General features: G+C 44.9%; 1 protein-coding gene across 8 annotated transcripts in view; it reads right to left on the bottom strand.

Annotated features, from left to right (window-relative positions):
- The window catches only part of pde10a (phosphodiesterase 10A), a 96,458-nt gene that overhangs the window by 28,878 nt on the left and 39,639 nt on the right, over nucleotides 1–27,941 (bottom strand). For all 8 annotated transcript variants that reach the window (XM_064318064.1, XM_064318063.1, XM_064318061.1 and 5 more), the window contains one exon: nucleotides 8,594–8,725. In XM_064318064.1, the coding sequence (XP_064174134.1) occupies nucleotides 8,594–8,725 (132 nt within the window). The remainder of the gene's footprint in view (nucleotides 1–8,593; nucleotides 8,726–27,941) is intronic.

The following is a 27,941-nucleotide window of genomic DNA, read 5'->3' as shown; positions in this document are numbered from 1 at the left end:
AATAAATTTATTTTATTATTATTATTTTTTTTATGCCACAGACCGGGCTGCTGCTCTCGTGGGTTTTCGAAGGCTGTGGAGAGACAAACTGCCCCTGTGACCGGGCCCTGAATCACCGCAGGAGGGACAGGGGACTGCACAGCCACATCCACACCCTCAGCCCACACTCACCGCGCAGGCCAGCTCCTGGCAGGGCCGTAAGGGAGGGACTGACGGGGCGGGCCTGGGACGCCTCTGATTCCCCACAGACTTGCAGCTCTGTGAAGTAAACAGAGCCTGCAGAGCTAAGGCGAGGGCTTTGGGGCGGAGGGGGGGGGGGGGGCTGGGGAGTGGATCTGACGTCAGTGGGGCCCGGGGGGGGTCCTCGTTAGAGAGTTGGTGAATGTGCGTGCACGTGCGTGCGCACGCATGCGGAGATGCTGGTACACCAGTCTCTCATCCCACTCCTGTCTGCTGCAACAGAGCAGACACCTGACAGGAGTCTGGAGGAAGACAACAGGGAACACAAATATGTGCACACAAATACGTGCACACAAATACGTGCACACAAATACATGCACACAATTACGTGCACACAAACACCATTATTCCACCGATCACAAGCACAACCAAGCACACACTCAGAGGGTCTATCAGAAAGCAAATCACAAGCAAGCCACAGGAATGTAATGCCTGAAAATACATGCATGCCATGCATAATGTGGCATGGAATAGTATATGTATAAATAATAGTATAAACCGTATGAATGTACATATAACAGTATATTGTACATATAAATGTACATAGAGCATCATATAACAGTATATTAGACACTTGCACAACACACAACACAAAGGTCATAATTAAGGTTAAATGTTTAAAGTGATAATATTTCATGAAGGCGTTATTAATGGAGGAGAAAAGTTTCTCTGAATACAGATCCATTTGGATTAATGGAGGAGTCCAAATGTGAAAAGCTTGCATTGGGGGGGGGGGGGGGGGGGGGTGAGTCACAAGAGCAAAAATGAGGACAAGACCGTTTTCAAATTACTTTAAATTTTCTAGACATATGTTCTACATATTTCTTAAGAAACAAGAGGTTTTGCTTATGCCAAAAATATCAAACTCCTTTTGTGCAGAAAAATAAGGCTTAAAACACGACATCTTCATGGTCAAGGAGTGCGCATGGTTTCCTTCAAACTGACCCGAGTGTAATCTCCTGTGTGTTATTTCCGAGTGGAAGGGTATGAAAGGAAACAGGATCTTCAGTCCCTTTAACGTACGAATAAATCCTGTTAAAATAAATATCCCCACAAAGTGCAAGCTTTGTTATTTAATTTCTCTGCATGAGTGCCCTGCCAATTTTTGCATTTTATACAGTGAAGCCGGGTTGTACTCCAACTGCCATCCTGTTAAGCCATGCGACACTGATTTGGAAACATAATAAAAATGCATAGAATGGCTTTGTTTGGCTAGAAATATAATGCCTTCACCGTTACTTACAGTTTCACTGTAAAATGCTTCTCTACAGCTTGATAACGCATCTTTCTTTTTTGCTTTCATAGTACAGTGCCTTGCAGGTCTAATGGATTATTCTACTCACTCTCCCTTCCCTTCTTTACAGAGTCCCTTTAAATGGAATCAGTAACTATGATGCTCCACACCACCAGTTCCTGTCCAGGAGCTGTAAAACCATGTTGTGTGTGGGTGTGTGTCCAAGCGTATGTGTGTGTGTGTGTGTGGGTGTGCCTGCGTGTGTGTGTATGTTTATGTGCGTGTGTGTACGCGGGTGTATGCTTGCATGTGTGTCCGTGCATGTGCATGGGCGTGTGTGTGTGTGTTTATGTTTGTATGTGTTTGCGTGCATGCATGTGAGAGTGCATGTGTGCCCTTGTGTGCATATAAATATATGTTTGAGTGCAAGTGTGTCTATGACGCAGCATAGACTAAACTGTACAGGCTCTCCAGTTCCAGAACACACACCATTTCACAATTTCCTTCATGTTTTTACAAGAACAAACAGGAAGTGTGGCCATCCCAGAGAACACTTAGGCGAATTAACCGAAATCAAGAGGTTGCCCATTCTTCCATTTCCAAAAATAAAAACATTTTTGTCCACGTATCTAAATGCATTATTACTTTTTTATTTCAGACAGAACCTATTTAGTATTGATACCAGAAAATGAAAACCAACCAATTAAAAAATAAACAATTGTGTTCCCTGTGCTAAATACATTTGGAACAGGTTGTAGAAAAGAGTTCCGTGGTGAACACCATGATTTTAGGCCTGTAAAATTACATTTTTTGATTTTTATTTAAATAATTAAACAACTCTTGAATCAGTTATTTAGAATATGTCTACTCATTCGACTTGACACAGATTAGCCATCAGAAGTCTGAAAGGGCAGATTCTGCATAATTCTGAGCTAAAACTTTGAGAGAAAAACAAAATGGCAGACGGTGTTCGGTGGTATAGATTAATTATTGGTCCCATCAATGTGAAATTTTGTAAATTTTGTTACGTCTCTGTTATCATTATTAGGGGCACAAGCTCCAAATACATTTTTTGTTTTTCAATAATATTGTTTGTCAATTTGAAAAAAAAAAAAGAAAAGAAAAAATCAACTAGGAAATGGCAGGGTTTATTATTAGTAGCATTTTTTATAATGTAATGAGTTAGGAGCTTGCTTTACAACCACAAGGATGCCGGTTCAAACTTCAAACTCAAGTAACTGCAGTAAATCTTTAATAAAGATTTTTTGAAATCAGATTACTCCAAAACGTAATATTTCCACGGTAACGCACAGGACCAGAGAGCTGCATTGAGCACAGCTACAGGGACGGGGGGACAGCACAGCACACACACACACAGTGCTACGCAGGCTGACGTGGGCCCTGTGACGTGGGACAGGCAGCGAGGGGTGTGGAAAAGGCTCGTTGCAGAGGATAGCGCACGAGCGTGATGCTGAGGAGCGGCGATACACCACTCATGTGATCAGAGACCAAGCAGGGCTGAGAGGGTGGGGGGGGGGGGGGCAGGGGAGGGTTCGGTTTCCAGGAAAAAAAAAGGGGATTGCAGCCTTCATGCAGAGCACACACACTTTATTCCAGAGTCTGGATGTCTTAGGCGGCCCCTTGTTTATAGTTTCGATGCCGCAAACAACAAAAGCCGTCAGAACCACACTTCATTTTTTATCCTCACTCAGACACATCAAAGCACAATTCAGCCAATGTTCACAAGTTCAACAGAACGATCCCCTTTTTTATTTATAAAAAAAAACTAACATTCCCACAAAATCCAAACCAATAGCCATCTTATTCCTCTCAACAGCTGCGCGAGCTTCTGTAGCAGTTACTCAACAAGCCCACACCCACGGCCCTGACTGGACCATCGAGACCAACTGAGGACAGAGAGCACTACTTTTTCCACAGTGGAACCAGGCTGGTATGAGCTGGAGTCAAAGGTGATGATCCTGTGGTACGACAGGATTACATTAACAAGGCGATTAAGTGCACTGCGTGACGTAACGTTGAAAGCTGGAATCTAACCTCATAGAGACAAGGGCCTCAACTGTAATGCAAGAAAGAGGCCTTGATTTGCAGCAACATTTCAATGAGCAATTTCAGAATATTTTTACCACTCTGTTTGTAGTTGCTAAAGTATTGTGCAACGTAGTAAAAAAAAAAGTTCATTAAAAATTTTTTATCAGTTTGATTCAATTCCTTACTTAAAGTGAAACACAAACCGAAGGTGAAATGTTGTATCAGGCTCCAGTTGTGCGTTGAGAAACGCCCGGGTCAAGGAAAGATTTGGAAAAGAGGAGGAAATTTCATCTCACATGTATTTACCCAGCAGGCCTGAGCCCTTTGGGCTGCAGGGGGGAAAATGCACACCAATGACTGATTGATAGAGACATATCCAGGGCATAAGAACCATGAAAAAAATTCAAATAATAAAAAAACTATTAAAGGCCAAGAATACTAACAGCTGCTCATCTCAAAAAGATTGGGCCGATGAATACTGCATAAATGAATAAATAAGAAATGGCACGACACTGTGTGTGGGACCACGTTGCCTACATTCTCTTCGGGGACCAGATGGCCAAAAAAAAAAAAAGAAAAGAAGAAAAGAAGTCAAATAGGGATAGTAGGGGGAAGAAAGTGCAGAGCTGAAAGATGGAGGAGAGGAAGAAACAGGGAGATGGGAAACAAGGGAAAGAGATCACCACAGAGCATGCACGCTGATCCCGGGGTCGGCCTGGGAACACGTGTGGGGAGACATCGCCGTTCTGAGAGGAAGCAAAGCCCTGGAGAGATACGACGCTGTAGCAAGGGGGGGGGGGGGCTGCTGTCCTGCTTGCGTACTGTACAATCCCAGACTGACCGGCACTCAGCAAAGGGCCTGTCGCCGTGCCGACAGTCACCAAAACCCGAATATAACTAAATGTGTGACTGTCCCCCTCCATTCATATATGACAGACCTGCATGCTTATATTCAAATTTCACCATTATTGGAAAAAACATTTTATCATATGTATGCTATATTACTATGCATATTGTAATACAGTGTATCTTTTACATTACAAATAATGTAATGTCAAAATACGAAAGCAAAAGAATACTATATTTGTCATATCATACATTATTTAAATATTTCAACTTCTATCATTTGAATTTAATTTCTAAGGGGATTATTTCTGTACTTTTTTATTTATTTATTTGACCATGGCCTTACTAATGTGCTAAAATCTCATCAGGCCCCATTACTGGCTAATAATTTGTCAAGCAATATTTAATAAGAGCATAATAAAATATGAAACCTGAAATGAGTGTTGTATTTTATGCATCAGGAGACATTACTCCATAAATGCAGGGAACACAAACATTTCCATGACAATACAAATACTTATATGTATTATATGCATATGTATAATGTAATATGAAAACCTAAACTGAAATGTAAACACAGCTACATTAAAATGCAACTCGGACTTTGGCCATTACCCATCAATTAGCTGGGGCAACCATGGCAGCCATGCAGGAAGTAAAGGAACAAAATAGTGCCCAGACGTTTGCAAGCGTCTTACAGGAAGTGACATGGCCCATGTGAATCAGGTACAAGAGCACTAATAATTCCCTCCCTTAGGGTGTCTAATATTTAACGGGCTGAGGGGTACGCCTCTCTGCTCTAAACACACCCATTGATGTGGCGGTGCAACACGGTTGCCATGGTGACTGCATCAGCAGCAAACATGGGAGTGCCTGTCTCCTTCAAAACAAAGTGGGGGCACAGGGCAGGGATACACCCCTCCCCCACCCCCATATCGCCCCACACCCCAGCCATTCTCTGCTGACCTGCACGTGGGTGGGAGGCAAAGAACAGGGACAGCTTGTTTCCTATTGGCTGGTTCCCTGCCCTGGGCTGCTGGACAGGACTTAGCAATGCTTCCTTATGCAATAATTTGCCTTGTCGGCATTCCAAAGGCAATTTCTGATTCTTTAACACATGTGGATGAATTTTAGGAAGGCGGCCTTTACAACTGGGAAAAAGACACCCCCCCCATGCCCACCAAATCACTACCAACTCAAACTATATTTAAAAAAACAACAGTTCTGCTACTTCATGACAACTCTTAGTGAAACTTTCTGCATTATATATGCAAATATTCAAGGTAGGCCTTATCCATTGCGTGTCGTATACAACAATGTATAATGAGGCTTACATGGTTTTATTTTCATTAAAGAGAAACCAAAATGACATTGATACAAAACTGTAGATGTATAACTTAAAACAGATGTTACAATAACTTGTGTCAGTGTCTATTTTTTTAGTCATAAAATATCATAATTATAATATCATAATTTTATAAATAACCCCCACATGTTTTTAATCAAGTTCTTTATCCTGTTTCTCACATAAACCATTTTAGTTACTGACGACAGTGAAAATGCTTCCGTTGAGGTAATGGTATAAAATATGTGATGGTAAATCACTGGGCAGAAGAAAGGCTTGTGTGTGTTCGCCTGTGCTGGGTTTGTCAGTAACACTGAGTCAGGGACCCTGACAGACATACATACTAATGCATCAGCACCCAATACGCCACGCTAGTTCTGGAACAAGTTCAGAAATCTATTTACGGCTAATCATTTCTTGATGACAAGGGTTTTTACTGTTTTACGTTCACATATTAATGCATCTAAACGTAAACAAATGAAGACGGGTCGAGCTGCTAAACGGTTTCAACAGGCTGCTGGTAGGCTGTGTGTGTGTGTTTGTGTGTGTGTGTGGGGGGGGGAGGGGGGGTAAATTTTGATAAATGTTCAACCTAAAGCGCACACACACACACACACACACACACACACACACACATACGTGAAAATACGGAGAGCGTGAGAGTCAAGAGAGGTGCGGTCGTCCGAAAACGATGACAAGCCCCATTAGACAAAATAGTAAACAAAGAAAAAAAAAATCTGTATAGCCGGAATTCCGTGCTGAACACCATTCGGAATTCCCAGACTGAGCCAGGAAGAGGGCACGGAGAGGCCGGCGCTCCGAGCCAACCAGCCGTCTTTATTTTCCTTTCTCCCCTGCTGCCGCAGCCCGGTTTGAAGACTGCAGGCCCCATGAACCAGCTCCGACCCAGCCAGCACAACGCACTGCAGCCCGCTGCGCTCAAGCAGAACGAGCCCCCACCGCCGCTCCACCACCTCCCCCCCGCCCCCCCACGTCACCCCCCCCCCCGCTCACCCCCCCTCACCCCCATCGCTGGCCCGAGCCAGTCCCCGGGGGCCAGTTCTGACGTCAGAGGCTTGGACTTGGCGGGCAGCCAGCGGTGTGAGCCCGTTCTGGATTCCGGTGGAGAGGGGAGGGGGGGTTTGAGGGAGGGGGGGGGGCGCTATCCTGGTGGGTCTGTCAGCCAGGCAGCATCCTGACGCGCGGCTCAGAACCGGCCGGCCCACTCAAATGGGTTTAACGACCCGTGGAGACCCACAAGCCCCCACTGCATGCCCCCGCCACCTTCCCTCCTGTTTATTCTGTGAGGTGCACAGGGACAGACATGCACGCACATACACACAGACGCGTGCACACACAGCCATGCTCATATGCACTTGCTCACACACTCACACATACACACATAGTCCTACTTATATGTATACATATACACACACACAGTCCTACTCATATGCGCACATACACACACACACACACACACACGCACACACACAGTCCTACCCATATGAACACAAACATATACAAACACACGCACTCATACTCATATGCACACACTCACACACACCCTCATTCACACACACACACACACACACACACACACTCACACACTGAGGTGCACACATGCATACAGACACACACACACACACACATACAAACACTCATACTCAACATACAGTGTAACAGTATATGTATAACGCTATGGACAGGGATTATAAACACATGACCTGGCACTTTTCCACCAGTGAGCTACCTGGGGAGAGTGTGATTATTTCCAGTGGAAAAAGCCAGCTTGTTGATTGTGAAAGAGAGAGATTGTAAACAGTGCATTGTGGGTACGGACCGTCGTGTCTCGGCTGATTGGGTCATTCAACCAATTTTGGCTTTCTTCTGAAAGTAATTTTCTGCACCTCCTGCAAGCAGAGACCTCCAAAAAACCAGTGGAGATGCACCTACTGGGCTCTTTAAAACCTTCTGGAATTATTTCTGTAGTATAAAATTCTAATTGTCCTTGCCTCCCCATCCCAAACATCAAAACACAATGAAGGACAACCGACATAAAATGTCCATGTTTGACACTGAGTCATATATAGGAGTTCTGCAACTATCAATTGGGACAATCACTGGCTATTTATGTACCAAGGGAGCATGGTTTACATAACGAGGCATTGGCAATAACATGTTCATATGATTGACAGTTATTTTTTAAATTTTAAATTTCAGTCATTGGTTTCCACAGTCCACGGATCTTAGCATTACCAGCTCAGCAGCTAAGGTTTCATTACTTGTTTTACTATCTATCAAGATTAGCAAATTGATAAAAAAATAATACATAATAATGCTTGCAATTCCAACAGAATAAGCGAATGATTTTTTTTGTTATTACTGGCAGTTGAGACTTTCGTATTTTCTCCTTTTCCTGCATAAAAGTTGGTTTGAACTGACTGCCGCTGAACTTCCTGCATTGACCTTCAGCTGTTAGCGGTCCCAGTGCACCAGATGATCACTCCCTGCAGACCACAAGCCGTTGTGCAACAACGAAGCAATTTCGGGTCAAGCTGGAAATCTCAAAACCTAGAAGATCTCTGGGCAAAGTAAGGAGCACCTCCCGTCCTACAGGGTGGGGGGAGACTGATTTTAACAGGTTGCAGCAGCAAACGGTGGAACAGCTTGAAGGCAACACCAGCAGGGTTTTCACACAGCACAAGTCCTCCTGTTCAAACGGCCATTGTGGCTCTCTCTTAATGTGTACGGAGGCAGGTTGCGGTGCCGACAGACAGACTGAGAACCACTCCAGCAACGGACCCACCCGGGCACAGACGGGCACGACACAGCCTGGACCCACGCTACGGGTTTCCGGAACATTCCCCCGTGACTCTTACCACTGATCCTGCTGCTGTTCTTCCTCTGCAGCCATTTGCTGATCGTCTCTGCGCTCACGCTCTCCGACACAAACTCCTCCAGCATCTGAGGGTGCAGAGAGAGGTATGCCTTGACCTTCTCGTCCGTGAGACCTAAAGCGAGGGAGAATAAAAAAAGATCTTTGACTCTTACTGTTTGGCAAAAAAAATTAAAAGTTCGAATTTTATTTTGCCAATCCGTCTCCTGCTAAATTGTGATTGTATGTTTGTCCCAAATAACTCTCCAGCAACCACACTGTAAACTAGATGGATTACAGAGATATTGTACAGGAATCTTGATTGAATCTGACAAGATTGCAGCTACGTCTGTTCCCAACACTTACTTCGCACACTTTTATGCCACTGAGAACCACCTTAATTAGCACTGCAAAATGTACATGAGAACTCAGCTCTTATAGTCTGGGATAGTAAGTTTTCTATACCCCAAGATCAGACCCCTTAACTGTTCACAGAGTGAAAATGGACAGTTGGAGAACAGGTTTCACCAGTGTGGGACACAATGTGGGGAGGGAGTGAGGGCCTTGTTGTGTCATGCCCACAGGGAACCCCCCCCCCCACTCCACCCCCGCCCCCCTCCATCCCCCCGCTTCCTGGAGTAAACTAAGTGTTTACTGTACCACAAAGTCTCCTCGTAGAAAGGCCCAGGCCATTCTAAGGAAGGGAAAAGGGAAGCTTGATTGCACTTAATAGACAATTAGGTCCTGGAGAGCCGCCTAAATGCAGTCCTTTATTGTCCTTTGTTGTTGAGCAAACAGTCATTTGTGAAGCCGCCGCCGACGTAAAGTACGTATTTAATGCGTCCGGGGTTGGCGGATCACCTCCTCCCGCCGCGGGGCCTGAACCGGCCCGGCGCTCTTTTCGGACGCTCAGATGCGCCATCGGCAGCACTCAGGGGTCAACGTTTAAAATAAACAACTAAAAAAAAAAAAACACACCGGAGGGAACATCACTTTGGGTCATGCACTGAAGTGGTCACGTGACCGCCTACAGCTTTAGACACTTTACCTAAGGTTGATCTTTGAACCTATAAGTAAGTTCCGTTCAGAGTATAATATTAACTTGAGAACGTTTGTAAATAAGTATCAAGGGACAGCCAAGATTGGTCACTGAATACAGCATCAAACCAGAGTAACGGGTCAAGGGCCCAGCGTAAGGGCCCAGTGTCCTATACTCTACATCCAACCACACAAAAGACACAGCTTTCTAATTACCATGAACTGACCATGTCACAAAACGCAGGAGATGTACAGTGATGTTAGCTGGTAGATGCATATGCACATATTTACGAATTCACGGGAAATTTTTATTTGTTCCAAAAAAAATGTGCAATTTCTGAAATAGAAACCTTATTGCACACAAGGCAAGGCAGCAGCTGGTTCAGACTGAGCGCATGCAGAACAGGAGCACAGCTGCGTCACACCTGTGGAACCCGCACGGTTCAGAGTGGGTCTGGGCCTGGAAGCGCACTGGATCCCCGGGAAGAAGCAGAGAGGCAGAGAGCTACGGACCGCTCAGAGCGCAAAAGAAAAAAAAAAAAAGAAAAAAAAACATGATGCATGAAAACAGAGTCTGCTCTTTGAATGCTTAAAAGAAAACAGATGGCTCGACAGCCATTTCAGCTGACGATGTCGGATCGGGGCATTCCGCGATCCAAGTATATCCTATCAGGCACCGCGGGGGAGTGGCTGATCCAACCCTCATGTTGCTCCCTGCGCTGGTTTCCATAGGGTCCATGTGGAGGGGGATAAATAATGCAATAATACTAATACTAATAATAATAATAATAATAATAATAATAATAATAAATAGATAACAATAGTGCAATAGTATGGTACATGCATGTATGATAATAACACATGCATAGAGTGCCTTAGACAACACAGCAGCTATTTACATCAAAGAGGCCCAGCTCACTTCATCCACCACCGACGTTCAGAACTTTGCCCAGAACGTTTGCTGCACTTTCTCCGAGTTTCACAAGAACCCGCAGAGCTGCTGCCAATGTCTGTTAGCAAAGTGCATGAGTAAGGGCCGGAGGGGTGGAGGGGGTGTCTCCATATACAAATATATACATATTACTCACTAGCGTTCATTCAGTTGTGTTGTATTACAAATATATTATCGTTGAATTATGTACAGTCTGTACTGTGCATCCTGTAGAAATACACTAGAATGTAATTTTTACATGCGTCTCAGGTAAAGCCAGTTATATGTCACTTCATCATTTGAAATGAGAAATTGTTCTCAGCTGACCTCACTCACGAAATGATGACATTAAATAAATTTAAAAAAGACTTGAACAGAGGAGACGAGGGAGTCAGGGAGGCATAAACAAAAAAGTGGGAGAGATTCAACAGAAAGGAGGGAGGCTAGGACTACCACTGAGCGATTGTGTACGTAATCCAGACAGGTGCTAACAATGCCGAGGGACATTTAGTGCCTAGACTGCCTTTCCCACGACATCACCCTGGACTATGTTCTATCCTATGTGTGTGTGTGTGTGTGTGTGTGTGTAAAGGTTCATGTGGGCACACCATTCCTACTAAGGACACACTGGCTCTAACAGCCATGTGTGGTGCATGATGGCAGTTTACATCATTGCATAGGGGGAAGGTTACCGTATTTACTTAAGATCAAACCGTCATTACAGGCACTTGAAGAGTAACTTCAACCAGCATATCTGCAGCAGACGTTTACTGTGAAAACAAAATGCCCACGGCCCGAGGCCTACAACCGGCTTGAATCTACAGCCGTCCGGGTCCAGCACCCGGTAGCACCACTGCGACGATCGGGTATTATGCAAATTCCCGCTGTCGTCGTGACGATGCACATCTGGAGCACCTCCGTCTCCCTGCCGCCCACACGCCTCCCTCTGGAACACGCCGGCCCCAGCGCTGAAACCCCATCTGTCTCGCATCGCACGCCCGTAACGCCATTAACGTAAAACAACTGGGCGCCCGCGCGGCGCGGCATCTACAGCGCCGGACTGCGGACCTGCGGACTGTGGCTCGGAGTCGCAAGATGGAACGATCCCCGTTTCACTCCGGGAATCCTGGCACCTCCACGTCAAGTGCTCCAGTAAAGCTCCAGCACAGCCAAGGGGTTAAAGAGCAGGCTGCACGTGTGCAGGTACAACTTCAAACAGCCCGAATCAGGCTGGATTAGAGCAGCTGCTCGGTGAAATGTGTGTAAATAAAGCGTAAGTGGGAACTGACAGCTGAAAGCACCACTTACTGCAGACTTCTTTTGATCCCAACTTGACATACACAGACACGGATACGCACGGACACGCGCGCGCGTACGCTAGCAGCTCACTGTACGGGATCTGCTCACTGACTCAGCCGTTGCACAACATGCACTGGTAGGCGGCAGTGTCACTGGGTCATTCCGTGTGAATTTCCACATACAATTCCCAGATGTACCAGATGTTCCCACAGAAAAATTTCTTCAGAAAGACGGTATTTGACGCACGTTTGAGATTTGATTACAAAAAATATTCAAAAAAACTGGTGGACAAAGTGCACCATTTGGGGCATATTTGACCCCATAGCTGCCTATTTAAGACTCTGCTATTTTTCAACTGCATCCCCAAAATCTTTCGCAGCATTATTCTATAAAATATGAACACATTTATGAGTGAAAATGCATGAACACTGAGCTGTCATTACAAAAAAATCTTAGCAGCCCAGACAGGACAGCGCACACAGCAGCTCTGAAGCAGAGAGAAAAGCCAGCTTGGGTCTTTTGGCAGGATTTCACTTTGCTCTCCCAAATACAAAGCAGACACACACTGCGAATGATCCCCAGAAACACATAATGTGTGAAGCCTTTAACCCTGACGCCCCCCCCCCCTCCCCCGCCCCCGCCCCGTCCCTCACCCTCCACCCGCGCCTCTGGCCTGCCTCCCTGTTCATCCAAGCGAGCTGATCATAAACTACGACATAGAGGTGTTTTACACCCCAACACTCGCCCCTCCAAAACCCCCTCTCCAGAGGACTTCACAGATTTGCCTCAAACAAATAATAATATTAGCACAATATTACAGAGCTAGATCACATATTCACATACGAAATCATCAAAGTTACGAAATCATCACATGAGGGAGGCAGACGCCCAGTCACGCCTTGTCCCCCTCCCCCCCACAGCCCCCCCAGCCCCCCCCCCCCCCCCAACCCCCTGGAAGACAGCAGCCCTAGCCACACAGCAATGCTCCAATTCTCAACAGATAAAATGGAACAGACCAGCTACATTCTACTCTACGTATAATAGATTTAATATTGCTGAAACAGTGTAAACACCATCTGGGGAAAAAGTTCTAATAATTATTTAAATACTCCTACACCTGAAATCACAGGGTAAATACTCATCTTTTGAGTAATCCTGTGTAATGATCTTCAAGGCAACACTGGATATTAGGTAGTAAACTAGTTTAACAAAGATAAAATATTTCCTTCTTGGAAACAACGAAGTAGATTCCAACAAATGGAAATTGTACAAAAGTTTGGCTGCAGAGACTAGTGCCTTAAATTTGGCACAGATTTCCTGGAAAGCACATTAAAGAACCTGTCCAGTCAGGTTTGCTGAAACGAAAAACAAACAAAATACAATGGAGCCGGCAATTACTAAACAAATCGCTGGACTCAGACGCCATTTATCACACACTGCTGTCTGAACAGGACGAAAAGCAAACTGTTCTCAGAACAAGCCCTCTCTGTGCCACGGCCAAAGGTCAGGAGGGTAAGCAAGTTGTCTGGTGAGGCAGTTCTTCTTCTTCTTCTTCTGCCGATCCTCCTGTTCTCTTCTGAGGAAAAGAGGGGCCTGGGTGCACCGGACTTAGTTTAGGCCGCCGCCATTATTTAGGGCTGAGCTCCGTACAAAACAACCTGGAGTTGAAGCACACGGATCCCTCCCGGCCCATGTGAGGTAGCGAGTGCACACGCATAAACACGCACGCCCACACGTGCATAAATATGCATGCTCGCATATACGTAAAGGTGCATGCAAGCATGCGCATAAACACGCACACCCGCATGCACAAAAACACACATGACCGCATGCATATAAACATGCATGCAAGCATGCACATAAACATGCATGCATATATGCATGCATACAAATGCACAAATACGCACACAAGCAGGCACACAAGCACACATACCAGTCCCTGCCCCACATAAATTCACCTCTAGCATACAGCACCGCTTCCACAAAATAAAAAGTTGGTCAATAACGGGATTTATGAGGGGACAAAAAAGTGGTATTTATTTGGGATCATCATATCTTGAAAACATTTGTTCTTTTAACTTCGAACAAACCCTGAACAAAGTGAAGTGGGAGATTTTATGTGACAAGAACCATAATACACCAAAACGGTTTTTGCTGGATTTAAATAAATAAATAAATAAAGTTGCATTCAATTATAGCCTATGATGTATTCCAATTTGTCCCCACTTCCATCATTAACACGTTCTCATTCCCAACTCGTCACATACTGACGCTTGGTCAGAAGCCCTGGAGTCACTAGAAGACGCACAAAGAGCCCTTTGGCGTCATTTCAGGACGCCCTAGGTATCCCCACAGACATTTAAAAAAACCCTCGGTGCCACCAAGGGTGAATGGGACGGGGGAAGGGCATATCTTATCAGTTAGTGAATCCAGAAACATGTAAACAATGTTTAATTTCATGAAATCATTACATTTACATTAGATTGTAACTTGATCTGGCACGATATACTGTTCCCATTTACTCTTGGCGTCACCAAGGGTGAATGGTACAGGGGAAGGGCATATCTTTTTAGTTAGCGAATCACGAAACAAATAAACAATGTTTAATTTTATGAAATCATTACATTTACATTAGATCGGCACGATATACTGTTCCCCTTTGCTCTTGGCGTCACCAAGGGTGAATGGTACAGGGGAAGGGCATATCTTTTTAGTTAGCGAATCACGAAACAAATAAACAATGTTTAATTTTATGAAATCATTACATTTACATTAGATTGTAACTTGATCTGGCACGATATCCTCTTCCCATTTACCCTTGGCATGGAAAACGTTCACCCTTGGTGTCAACACGAAGACGTTGAGCGCGTCTACTGAAGTCTATGGAGATGCCGTGGACGTCCAGAAATGACGGCAATGGACTCCTCTTGTGCCGCACGGTGACGCTGAGGGGTTCTGACCGAGCGTCAATACACGATGAGTTTGGGAACGAGACCAGGCTCTCATCGCACGATTGTCCCCTGGGTACGCCCATCTTGTAGTGAGTTTTGATTTTGGCCATATTGCCTGGGGAGTTTGGAAAAAAGTTCAGCGCACCATTACTCACAGAGGAATGGCCCACGCTTTATTGAAGTCTGATCATGGACACGCGGTGGGGGGAAAAGAAAAATCAGTCATCGCGAAATAATGTGCGCAGGCAAACTTTGGTTCAGGAGACCGCAGTTATGCAAGCGATGCATTAAGCAAATTAACTGTCCTATTTTCTACGTAGCAACAGCGATGTGTCACTGCCCAGGGGATTTTAAGCCATGATCTTGAAGACACATAACCAAGGGCCTGATATTGATGGTTTCCTGGGGCAACCAGAAATTTGGGGTCTGGGAAAGCGACTTCAAAATTCCTGTGTGCACATAATATTTACACTGGTTATTAGGACATGCTTTTGTTCTTTTAACTGTCTTTTCTAACTGTCATCCATACAGCCATCTTTGTGAATCACATCTTGTTCTAAGTGATCCACCAGCCTGGGGGAAAAAAAAACAAAAACCAAAACAAGTAACATGAGATGTCTCTGGGACAGGGAGGATGCTACTGAACTTCTGTGTAGGGGTCTTCAGCAACATTCACTGGATTTCACCACAAAGAACCAAAAAGACACCCGTTCGCGTGCTGGAACACAAGTATCGGTTTGGCCCATAATGCATCATTCCAAAGGGGCGATGGTGATGACATGAGGGGGTTGGGGGGGTTTGTATTTTTTTAATCAGGTACAGACGTTCTGCTCCTCACAAAAGCGTCATGCAAGCAACTGAATCATTTTTCTTCTCTTCTCGGCAGCTCAGCTGGTGGACTAGAGAGAAAAAAAACAGCCACTTACTGCATCAGTTTGATAGGACCATGTGTTAATGCGCACTCTTGTGCACTAATGGAGGATGATGCAACGATGCGATAGGCCAACAAATATCACTGGTTACTCCATGTTGTGTAAGAATGAAGAAAAAAGTAACATTCACTGTGAGGGCGTGGACTACAATCATCAACCTCTCTATACTTCAAGATCCATGACCACCTATTCAAAATGCACAGCATATATGACATCACACAGTACTGCCTGTGGAAAAGCCTTGGTAGTTTAACTGAGTCCTGAAATAAGGTCTTACTAACTAAACACTACAATGCAGCCTCAGGCCTCCAGCCACTGTGGGAGAGTGAATGTGTATTTCTAATGTGAAGGTAATGTTTTCATGTACGGCTACAGAACTGTATGCCCTTGAGTTGGGAGGTGGGTAAAGGTTAACAGGAAAACAGAAGTTTGTCACCATTTCTGTGTCCATTTTCTCTGTCTCACCTTCCTTGTGCTTGGTGGGAGCAGTCAGCAGAGCAGTCAGCAAGATGTGCAAAGTGCATGAAAAAAAAACATGGGCACAAAAGAACAGAGGAGACCCAAAAATCACAGGCCGCTTAATCCAGTATCACCATATCAGATGACCAACGGCGAGATTCACCGTTGTATTCCGAGGGGGAGTTCCAGAACGTCTCTTCAACGGAACTTTAATGAGGCCTCAATTCTCTGCCTGTGTCGCGTCTGTCCTTATTTCTACAGTAATGCTACTCGCTTCTGTCCCTTTTTTTCTTTTAGAGCTGCTAAGCATGGTCATGTATTCCCTTGGTTGTCCTTAGATGATGTCACACTTCTTTTTTTCTTTAAAAAAAAAAAAAAAGAAATATACTTTGTGTGGCTTGACGATGGTCGTGCAGGGCGGGGGGCTCTCCTCCCAGCTCCCGGGATGTGACTCAGTTCCCTGACATGACCCTGAACCGTTTCAAGATCTGAAGAAATACCACATAGCAAAACAAAAATACCCATGGCATTTTACTGCATCTATAAATGTAAAACTCGCATGAAGCAGCCGAAACAGGAAATACTGAGACTTTACAATACAAGTATTGCTGTCAGCTTAGGTTTATTTATCTATTTATTGTAAAATTTTACTCATGTACATTTGATTTTCTTTTTATTTCTGTTTTGTTATGCACTTGCTGCACTGTAAAGCTGCTACCAGAAAGTATTGTGGGCACTTCAGAAAACCTAAACTATTTACACTGTCCTAACTGAAAAAATATGCAATGTATCCAACATTTAATGAAACAGAATTATAAACATAAATATGTGAATTAGAGGAAGATTTATTTTTAAAAATTATAGTAATTAAGTAGAAGCACTAAACCTCACAGTCACATGCAAAGTACATGTAGTACTTTCAGAAAACTGCCCTTTAGAATAAAACAATATTTATGAATGGTTATGGTCACAGAAACACTTGTTTGTGGTGAGAACTTCTCCCCTATTAACCACTACTGCTGATATTACCCAGAGTGCACAAGCCCCGATGCTTTCCAGCAGCAAAAGGTTACCTTAGGTCATGACAACTAGCCGTGATTATTTAAAACATTTTCATTCCTGAAAGTTGTCAACTGCACACAAGCTAGAACATAATTATTTCAGTGGGGAAGGCATAATCCAGACAGGAGGAAGGGGGAACCGGGCCAGGAAGACAGCCCCCAGAGTTGCTGCCCTTTACAGCCATTGCTTTCCACGGGAAGATTCAAACTTCGCGAACTGAGCACGGCGAAACCCGCGGCGGCGTTTGAACAAACAGCCTTTGGCGTCGCTCCCAAATTCTAGGAATTAAATGAATATTCCCTGTGACGATCGCTTCAGCGATTTATAGCCTCGTTTTATGAAGCACTGATGGAAGCGCGCGACTGAAATCCTCCCTGTCGCACTGAGCACCTTTCAATTTCCACAATTAAATCCCAAAAACAAGCCACGCAAAGAGAAGGAATTCCCTCTAATGCAATCTTGATACCTTCTGTGCCATTTCTGATTCACAGCATACACTTAACACTGTCCTGCAACAGCCATGGTGTTTAACCCTAAATCAGAACAACATCCTCGACATTCCTTATTCCAAAAGATTCACTAAATAAGTTTGTTCTACCAAGAGAGCGCATAGTACAAAAAGAATGCGTTTTTATCTAGTAAGTTAAACACATGGCTCATAAATCGCACGGGCCCACCATGTCTAAACAGAAAAGGTCAGTGTTAAAAAATGAAGGTGAAGGGCATGCTGGGATTGCACAGAGAAAAAAAAGGCGAATGGACAAATTACCTTTGTTCACAACCCGCAGGACCTTATTACGTTTACTCGGACACAAGGAAGAAAAAAAAACAGATGTGCCGCAGATCAACGCGATGGAAGATGATTCTCATTAATTCTCCATGACCAGCGCTGCCGTGTGGCGAATAAGAAGCGAGAAACGACCCTGAGTTCCAGCACACGTCCGCCTTTGACCACAAACAGAGGTCACACTACATCCCTGCACACGGACAGAAAATGAACTTTCAATTACGCAAAGCAATGAATTCAGGAAGAAAGAATCCAAGTTGGGTCATTCTATACAACGGCCCCAATGTGTCCTAGTTGAAAAAGGCGAAATACCAAAGTGTACAGGTACAATGCAAAAAGAAAGTAAGAAGGACTTTGCAGGCATGATTCCCATGTTAGTTCCTTCTATTGCACTCCAGAGCAAAGCGCTAAACCTGATTGGTAACAGCAAGCAATCAGCTGTAAACATGGACAACATGTACAAATGTGAAATACCTAATCTACCCTGGATAAACAATGTCAAATAATTACAATGAGCTAAGATAACTATCCAGGTATTAAATTAACATTGCCACTAAAAAAAAAAGTACCAGTTTAAGAAAGAATACACGTTGTATTTATTTTTTCATGTTTCACAAGACACATCTTTCTAAGGTTCTGCACTCGGTTATAATTTGTTCTGCTTTCATGCCAAAGTGCTGACAAAGCAAATGAGCAGGAAGTCAGTAATTCTTCGTATGATGTGTCGGGAACTCTCAGCAACACAAATCAAGAGCAACTGGCTCGCCGTTGCACGCAGAGTGCCGCGCCAAATCTCCCTGTCTAATCGCGCCACTATCTGGGGTCACGTACCTGTGCCAGTCAGTGGGTCTGCCCTTCCCGTCCGTGGAGTAAATCCACATCACATGACCTTTTCTGATCCAATTTGGGAGACAGGTCCTGGTAATTCGAGAGGGAATGTGTCCTAGCGAGTGGAGGTAATGTTATTTCTACGGGGACAGATGACTCAGGAGAGAGTGAGGAAGAAAGTTGCATGCGGGAAAAAAAATGACGGCTTAAGTAAATTACCGCTAAAAAAATCCAAGCTAAAAGTGATATTCTTGGATTATTTCTACAATGAGTGCAGAGCACCAGGGGATTTAAATTGAATGAAAATGAGAATGAAAAACTGTTGTGATAAAGGAATAAATATTTGCTTCATTTCCATTCTACAGTCTTTTTTTTCCATGTCATGCTGTTAACAAGCAAATAAATGCATAAGTTAAATTTTAGATGAAGTATGATTTATGCAGCATTTAATTAGGGGCTTAGTGATTAGTGAATAACCTGATAACCATGAAAATATTAAAAACTGGTTAACCAAATGTTTTTTATAAAATCATCACCTAAAACTTTCATTAACATGAAATGTTTGCTTTTAACACGAAATATAAATTCAAAAATGAAAAAAATGTTACATGTATTGGAGTTAAAACAGGAATGAAAGATGTGCTAGAGGCTAAAGATGAGCCTGCTGCCCCAGTCGAGCGCTGCTCTGGCATTCAAACAGGAATGTGAAGGAGTCAGAGGCCTACAGCCTGCGATCTGACGAGAGACCGGAGAGCAGAGACCAGACAGGCGGAGATCGGACCGGAGAATAGAGAATTAAACGAGAGAGAATCGAGACCAGACAATGGAGAAACCGGAGAACAAAGAATTAAACGAGAGAATAGAGACCAGACAATGGAGAGACCGAAGAATTGAGGATAGAGAATTAAACGAGAGAGAACAGAGACCAGACAATGGAGAGACCAGATAAAAGTGAATTAAATGAGACAGACTAGAGACCAGACAATGGAGAGACAGGAGAATAGAAAATTAAATGAGAGAATAGAGACCAGACAATGGAGAGACAGGAGAATAAATAATTAAATGAGAGAGGATGGAGACCAGACAATGGAGAGACCGGAGAATAAAAGGCCGGGAAAACAAGGGAACGCGTATCGAGAAGCGAGCCAGAAAAGAAAAGGAGAGGACAGTGACCAGAACAAAGAGGTGCTGAAACTCAAAGGCCCTTTTATTTGGAAAAATAAAATAAAATAGCACGCTCCCCCTGGCGCAGCGTCAAGGGCAGGCTGCCAAGGCACTACTTTTCACTCGCCTGACACGGGGGGGGTGCGGGGTGCGGGGTGCGGGGAGCGGGGAGCGGAGGGGGGAGCGCGTGCGTCACCAGGTCCGTCTGGGACTCCCTGGCTGTGGAGCGGCACAGAGCATGTGTTTCTTATCTTATCTATAGGAGGGCTGGAGCCCTCTCTGCCGAGCGACGCGCGCGGGGAAGGGGAGCGCGGAGAGGGAGGCGGTGGGAGTCGCGGCTGACACGCCTCACCCCTGCACACATTTTTTTTAGGGCGGGGAGCCGGGGGGAGACAGGGGGGAACCGGCGCTGTACCGCGCAGCACCGCGCTGTGAAAAATCGCGACTGAGGCGGCGCAAATTCCCCCAATACGTGTAATCAGTGGGACCCACCATGCTAGGATTAGTCCCAAAACATCAGGGCAATAAATTCGTTTTAACTGCCCTCCCTCCCTCCCTCCCTGTTTTGTACTCTGCTCCAAAACCCAACATTGCTGAGCATGTGTGTGTGTGTGTGTGTGTGCATGCCAGGGTACTTGTGTGCATGCATGAGTGTGCTTGTGAATGTGTGTGTGTGTGTGTGTGTGTGTGTGTGTGTATACAGTACATGTATGTGCCCTATGGTGGCCTGTGCAGGCTGTTTCTGAAAAACAGAACAGCACTTTGTTTCACTTCTCTCTGCCTGGGACAGGACAGCCCTTCTTACATAAGGAACACCCTGCTGGCACTGTGACATTCCAATCACCCTTTTTTAAAAGATGAAAACAAAACTAATAAAGCACTGTGGTGTCTGTTTGATCTCTCAGAGCCATACACACATTCACGCACACACACACACACACACACACACACACCAGAACCCATGTGCACAAGCACAAACACATGTGTGACCACACACACACATATTTATATGAAAACATTGGCATTTTTTGCTCAGACCATTAGGGGTAAAAAGCGTGCACTATGACCCACTGATGACAAACTGAGATAAGGCACGTGTCCCACACCATTGGGGCACGGGGTACCCTCACTGCTCGGCCAGACTTCATTTTCTTTGCAGTATTCAGACCTACATAACGCGCTTTAAGCCATTTTTTATTGCCTGAACCTCTCCCAATCTCTCCCCTCACACCACAACATACCCACCCCGTCTCACCCCTCCCCAAGCCGCCAGCATCCCAGACCCGGCCCTCTCCCCGACTGATGCTCCCTCTGACATCTGGAGAAATTTCAGATCCACAGCCCACTGAGGAGTCATGGGGGGGGTCCTGTGATGAGAAGCACAGACATACCCCCCCCCCCCCAATTGCGTGTGTGCACCTTTCTTTCCTTTCCCAGAAAGCCTTCAGAAAATGCCCTCTCGTACGGCATCGTTACACGCCGAAGGCCAGCGTTTAACTCAAAACTCTCGAATGCACTCAGTGCACTCGCCCAGCTTCACAAACGGCCACTGTGATGGCATTTTTTTTTACACCGCAGCAATTACACCCCTGATAATATTCTCTCATTTTGTTTTGGTTCCTATTTTGTTCTCCACCAACAAAAAAAACCTTGATCAAAATATAACCGCACTGTAGTAGATGATCTGGTTTCAATTCGGTTTCTGCACTCTGACTGACGATTTCCGCGGCTGATGAAGACTGAAGATTAACCGTTTCCTTCGCAGATACACTGTTCAGATCAGCGTTGTCTTTTTACCCTGCCTTTCAATCATTTTTTTTCCCCGCAGAAGTACAGTAAAATACAAACTGCCAAGCTTTAAAACTATCCTCTCCCTATCTTAGCGTGAGCGCTGTGATTCTGGGCATCGCACCCACAGAAAAACCTGCTCGGCGGCATTGCCCACTACCCCAGACACCGCGGCAGTTCCTGCCCGCATCACCCGCTCCAGCCGCAGGAGCCTCATGGGAAGAGTGCAAGACACTGACCTGCGGTGACCCTTGACCTACAGGAAGCAGCGGAGAATTTGACTCCTGAGCGTGCAGGCCGGCGCTGGCTTCAAACGGGCGCGCGCTCGGCGACGCTACAGGTAGGCAGCCCGGCTCAGCCGCAAAAAAAAAAAAAGACCCCAGCTGTGCAAACGATCAACAGCACAAGCTGCATGTGAAAGAGGAGGCCAGCACCTAGAGGCAGGTATAGACAAAGGCAAATACTGAAGCCAAATAAATAATCTACCCGCTGTGCTTTTCAAAGGTCTTTATCCAACACGGGGAGGGGGGGGGGCGATGTTACTGTACATTATGCTCGGGATAAAAATTCGATTCAGAGCAGTCGGGCAGGTTTACAATGTAAATATCGCTGGGATGTTGCCACGCGCTGAAATCCACAGTTCAGCCTCTCCCCCTCTCCCCCCCCCCCCCGTTGCGAGCAAGGCAAGGTCGGCCCGGCGCGCTTTCAGGAGCGCGGTAAGAAAATGCAGGGGATGACATAAGCGACGGCACAATTTAATTACAGCGTCGTTCCGAAGCCATCGGGGGCTGGCAGGCTCTGCGTCTCTGTGGCGTGACGTCTGCGGAGAGCGAAAGCTCGCTTCTGCTCCGCTGGCGGCCAGCAGAACGTCGGCCGGGTTCGCGCAGGAGACGCGCTGCTGAATGCTTCTCGCTCTCTCTCGGACAGGGCGGGGGGCGTAAGAAGACCTGAAACGCGGTCCGGAGGAGCGCTTCCCGTCCGGCAGCACGGCATATCGTCTGAACCGGGCCCCAAACCGGGCCCACATTGCACAGCAAGGCAGCCTTCGCTGAACGGAACGCTTCCCAGAAGTCCTGTTTGGAGCGGGACAACGCCTGCCAAACAGTATTATTGTTTCCGTGATGTGACCTTTCCATCTGCCCTCCACCGGACACACTCAGGATGTCCTTGTGCGCACATGCAAGCACAAAAGCACAGCATCGGCTTCTATTGACATAAGACAACCCACATTTGGGTTCAATCAGCATTATTTCACTGTAAATATGCACAAAGAACCGTGCAAAATCACAGCATGCGGTTTTTGAATATCGAATAAGGGGACCGAACCTTAAAATCCGGAAGTGCTCTACCATTTTCGGTTGGAATGAGGAAACTGCGTCAGTTCTGCTGACCTCTGAGACTAGAAGAGTTCACGTTCGGTAAAGTAATATGAAAAACAGCAGTGAAACTGCGAGTGGTCACTGCGGTGAGTAGGGTTTGTTTGTGTTGGTGCAGATAAAAGCAGAACAAAGTGTGATCCTGCTGCCCCTTGGGTGACAATGGTTGTCGGACAATACTTTTCACGTCCCCATGGTTACACAAATACTGAGAACGAGACAATGAACACTCAAGGCAGCCATCTTCCTAGGGGAAAACAAATTTCATGTAAGAATTCAATACCACAAGCACCTCTCTTTCGCTTTCTCTCCGCCATGAACTTGAACTGTATCATGCTCATGAACCACTGACATACACCCATGCATGCATGCACAAAAACAAGGCCACATTTCATTCTTATACATTTTATAAAGTGCAGAATTCAATAAGGCCATCTTACTGGAAAGTATTTATAGAAATAAAGAAATAAACCATACTTAACTTGAATATTGAATATAACAACAACACAACAAACACAACACACAAATACATAACACTATCCAATAGATCTTCACCCTGTCCAGTTTTACTTTTATGGTCTCGTTTGTGGCCAGAGTTCTGATTCTCGAAAATTCTTTTTGTTAGATATTTTTTCAAATCTACTAAAGAACTACAAAAAATATGTGCGCAAACCATCTGCACAACATCACCGAGGGCAAAGGTCAAAAGTCACAGCCTCTTAGACGATCTGCTTTGTGAAATTCTTCTATAGCTTATGAGCATGTTTCCCCGATAAACAGATGCATATTAAACATAATTGATTATAGTCAGGAGGATGTTTTTTCTAAAATCACTATAGCAGCTGCACACTTCCTAAGTCTTCTTAAGCAGCTGCTAATTTCCTAACACTTCTTAAATGTAAAAATCTCTCCATACATGCAAAACTAATTGTGCTGTCCACAGATTGCAGTGAAACAACGATTTTGCTTTTAAGTTCTTTCATTCAACTGTGCTTGATAGCTCCCAAAACAGAGTGACCTGGACCATGTGGTCCAGCCGCACAGGAAGAAGGTAATGACAGGTTCCTTGAAGGATTCATTGACCAATTCTCAGATGAGCGATCAGTCATCGTTGCGAGAGCGCCGTTTCCCTGACGACGCCCGTGCTGGGCGCCATACGCATGTTGGTGCATAAAGCCACAAATTTCCCTCACGATAAACTTCCCACTTTGATAATTGGACCAAAAAAAGAAGCTCCTCCCTCTGCCCTGCCCCTCCCGGACGTGGTACTCTCTCTGAACCAAAAAAGAACCACTCCATGGAATGGACTGCGACAGGACCGACAGCCAAGAGCAGGAGACTAAACAACAACTCCCCACCAAACTTTCCTTTTTCATACAGGCGCCAAGGCTTGTTTAGCACACGTGAGTATAGTGCAGGGAGAAAGAGGGAGCTTTAGAACTAAATACTTTATTTTATTATTTCTCACCACTGTGAACCGTTTAGCCTGCTATTTTCCTTTTATTCCTCTTCTGTGTGAAAACTGCATTCGGTTAAATGCATGCGCTTTTGGCGAAAGGAATGAAATTGAAAAATTGCGAGAGACAACGGGGTGAAAGAAAGGAAAGTTAAGGGACGGAATGGAGGCTGAGTGAAAGGTACACACGCCAGCCCCGCATCCCTCTTCCACCCCACTCCTGCTGACACTATAAACACTCACACAGTTTATTTGCCCTGACCTCACTCTGACCCATCGGGGCACATGACACAGAGGGTAAAAACATTCTGCATTAATGCGCCTTCGCTGAAGCGCTGCACACACCGCGCACCCACACACTGGTACTGCGCTGCAGAACGCCATGGCATGCTGCCTGCATGCACGCACACGCATACACACATACACACACACACACACACACACACACACACACACACACACACACCCATACGCACACACGCACACGCATACACACATGCAGACACATACACACACACACACCACACACATGCACACTCACACACACGCACACACTCGCACACGCACACACACACACTCTCACACACACGCACACACACTCACACACACACCACACACACGCACACTCACACACACGCACACACATACACCACACACACGCACACTCACACACACATGCACAAAAATGCACACACACACAGGCGCGCACACACACGCACACACATGCACATGCACAGACATGCGGCACACACCCACACACGGGTCCACACACACACACAAACACACACAGGCACACACACACACATTGGGGAGAGCAGGGACAGTGGCCTGTTAAGCCCTCCCCCCATAAACTATAGCATCACCCTCCTAAGCTCCAGAAACACAAACCCCACCCCCCTACCCCACCCACCCACAGAACATATGCCCAAATTCCAACAATATGTTGCTTCTTAGAAAAAAAAATGCTCTGCAACAGAATCTCCCGAACATTTGCTTTATCTCAATCATACTGGAGTGGCTTCTATTTATACAGATGATTTTTCATTAGTCTAAATAAATCTTTAACAAAATACATTCTTGGCTACTGAGTTTTTAATACCAGTGTTCCTGCATTTTTTGGGCCTTTCAGGACCACAGTACTGGACAGCAGCTGTAGGTGTGGCGTGTCGAGCATATGGAACCCTGAACAAGCTATGGCAATTACACTAAATAAATTAGCTGGATCACATTAAACAACTTCTTAAATGACCTACCCCTAGTGGCTACGTGTAGTTATTAATCATTGCTCTAATGTGAAATCAGGAACTAACAAGCAGAAAATACAACCACGTACCAAACAGCCCCGACTTTCATCAGCAACCACAAAATTTTGTGTGCTAATCTATGTAAAGCAACACTTCCACTGGCAAAACGGGTGACAGTGGTAAAAATTATCTGTCGAGCGTGAGAGAAATCATTTTGTCAATGTTGTAACCGTGGCTGTGCTCTTATAACAGCTTATTCACCACAAATGCTTTCTAAGATTATGCTTTTTTCACAATTATTTTGGCTAGATGTTTCTGTCAATAAATTAAGCTTCTGTAGTGTTTGTTAGGGAGAGGTTTCTTATCAATATTCTGTCTCTTTAATAAAGGGGCTCAATGTAGGGAGTATTCATATTGCAGTGAATTCAAAGGGAACGCTTGGCTTCTGCATGTACAAGCCACAGATGATCTCTCAAACAAGCACCACCATGCAGCTAGCATTTTATTTTTTATTATTGTTCATAAATCATGATCCTGTCATAGGTCACAATTCATTCTACTGTCTGTCAAAATACTGCACACACTGCACTACAAAACACCTGCCCACACACACACACACACACACATATACACCATTCCACTTTTCCAACACACACACATTTCATTACTCCCCCCTCAGAGCACTCACACATACACACACACACACACACACACAAGTATGCACACATGATCAGAGTTGCAGCTGCAAAAGGCAACATTAAGGCAAAGCTCACTCAGTCTAAATTTGTCCCCAATATGATAATTTTCTTTCTTTAAAAAAAAAAACAAAACACATTAAAAACAAGAAAATGAAGGCCAGGTAAAGATGAGAGTTCCTGTGTGTGGGTTCAGCAGCTCAAACGATGCAATGTGATGCAATGCACGTACAGAACAGCAGCAGCACACAAACGCAACCAGACTGTGGTTACGAGCGGTGTGTCACTGCTTCTGAATTACTGAAAAACGTGAGCCAGAGACAGGAAGGTGGACAAAGAGTCTGGAAAAAGGGCCCTGGTCAATGCAACCCAGCAATGCATCCCACTGCAGAAAATAAAACACAAGGAGCATCGAACCTTCACTAAGCCATTCCTATGAGTGAAAAATTCTGAAAAAGACTGAGACATGTTGAGATTCTGCACATAACTAACTTCAACAGGCTTGTCTGACAGACTGAGGCACACAGCACCATTCAATACATTGGAAGATGGTAATCATATTTAGCCAGGGCATTTAAAGACACACGTTGACCCATGTAAATCAGAATATTCTTTGCAAGACACATTTTTCGGTTATAGCATGTTACAGGGAATCATAATCATCTCATCCTTGGCTCAAGTTAAGACAGCTGGAAATATTACTCTGCCCTTGCCATTTATTTATAGGACCACATAAATTGCACGGGTAACATATTGCTTACAGAATTTTAGCTTTAAGGTGGAATCTACGATAGTCACAAAAATAATCATCACTTATCAGAGATGAGGAAACACAAGAGAGTTCTAGATGGATTTTTAATAGTATCCCATGTCAATATTGTAAATTTGACAAGCTCCATTATACTTAGAACCAATTTATTTTTACACATCATTTAAATATGATGCTCATGCTTGTAACAACATTTTTGCATACCTCTGCTGCACGTTTTGATAAGATAATGCATTTAACTTTAATTTTTAATAAATGCATTTTCATAATAAGTCTAACTGGTTTTATTGCAGTCAGTGAAGTTGAAACTGTTCAAAAGTTAAAAAGGGGCTATACAATAATCCTGTTGGACAATTTGAAAGCCGTAAAGTGCACCAACAATTAACTACCAATGGAACCAAGGCAAACCGTGATCTCTGGATGTATAAAAATTGGTAAATAACAAATGCAATGTTTTAAATGAGCACTTTGAGACTTTGAGGATTTAGTGTGATGTACTACACCGGTGCTGTTTCACCACCCGCACCCCCACCCCCGACTTAGAGCAGATGTTGGAGGTCTCGTGGACCTACG

Source organism: Anguilla rostrata, chromosome 18 (genome assembly GCF_018555375.3).
Source record: "Anguilla rostrata isolate EN2019 chromosome 18, ASM1855537v3, whole genome shotgun sequence".
NCBI lineage: Eukaryota > Metazoa > Chordata > Actinopteri > Anguilliformes > Anguillidae > Anguilla > Anguilla rostrata.
Note: the sequence above shows the minus strand (reverse complement) of the source record. Positions and strands in the feature narration are given on the sequence as shown.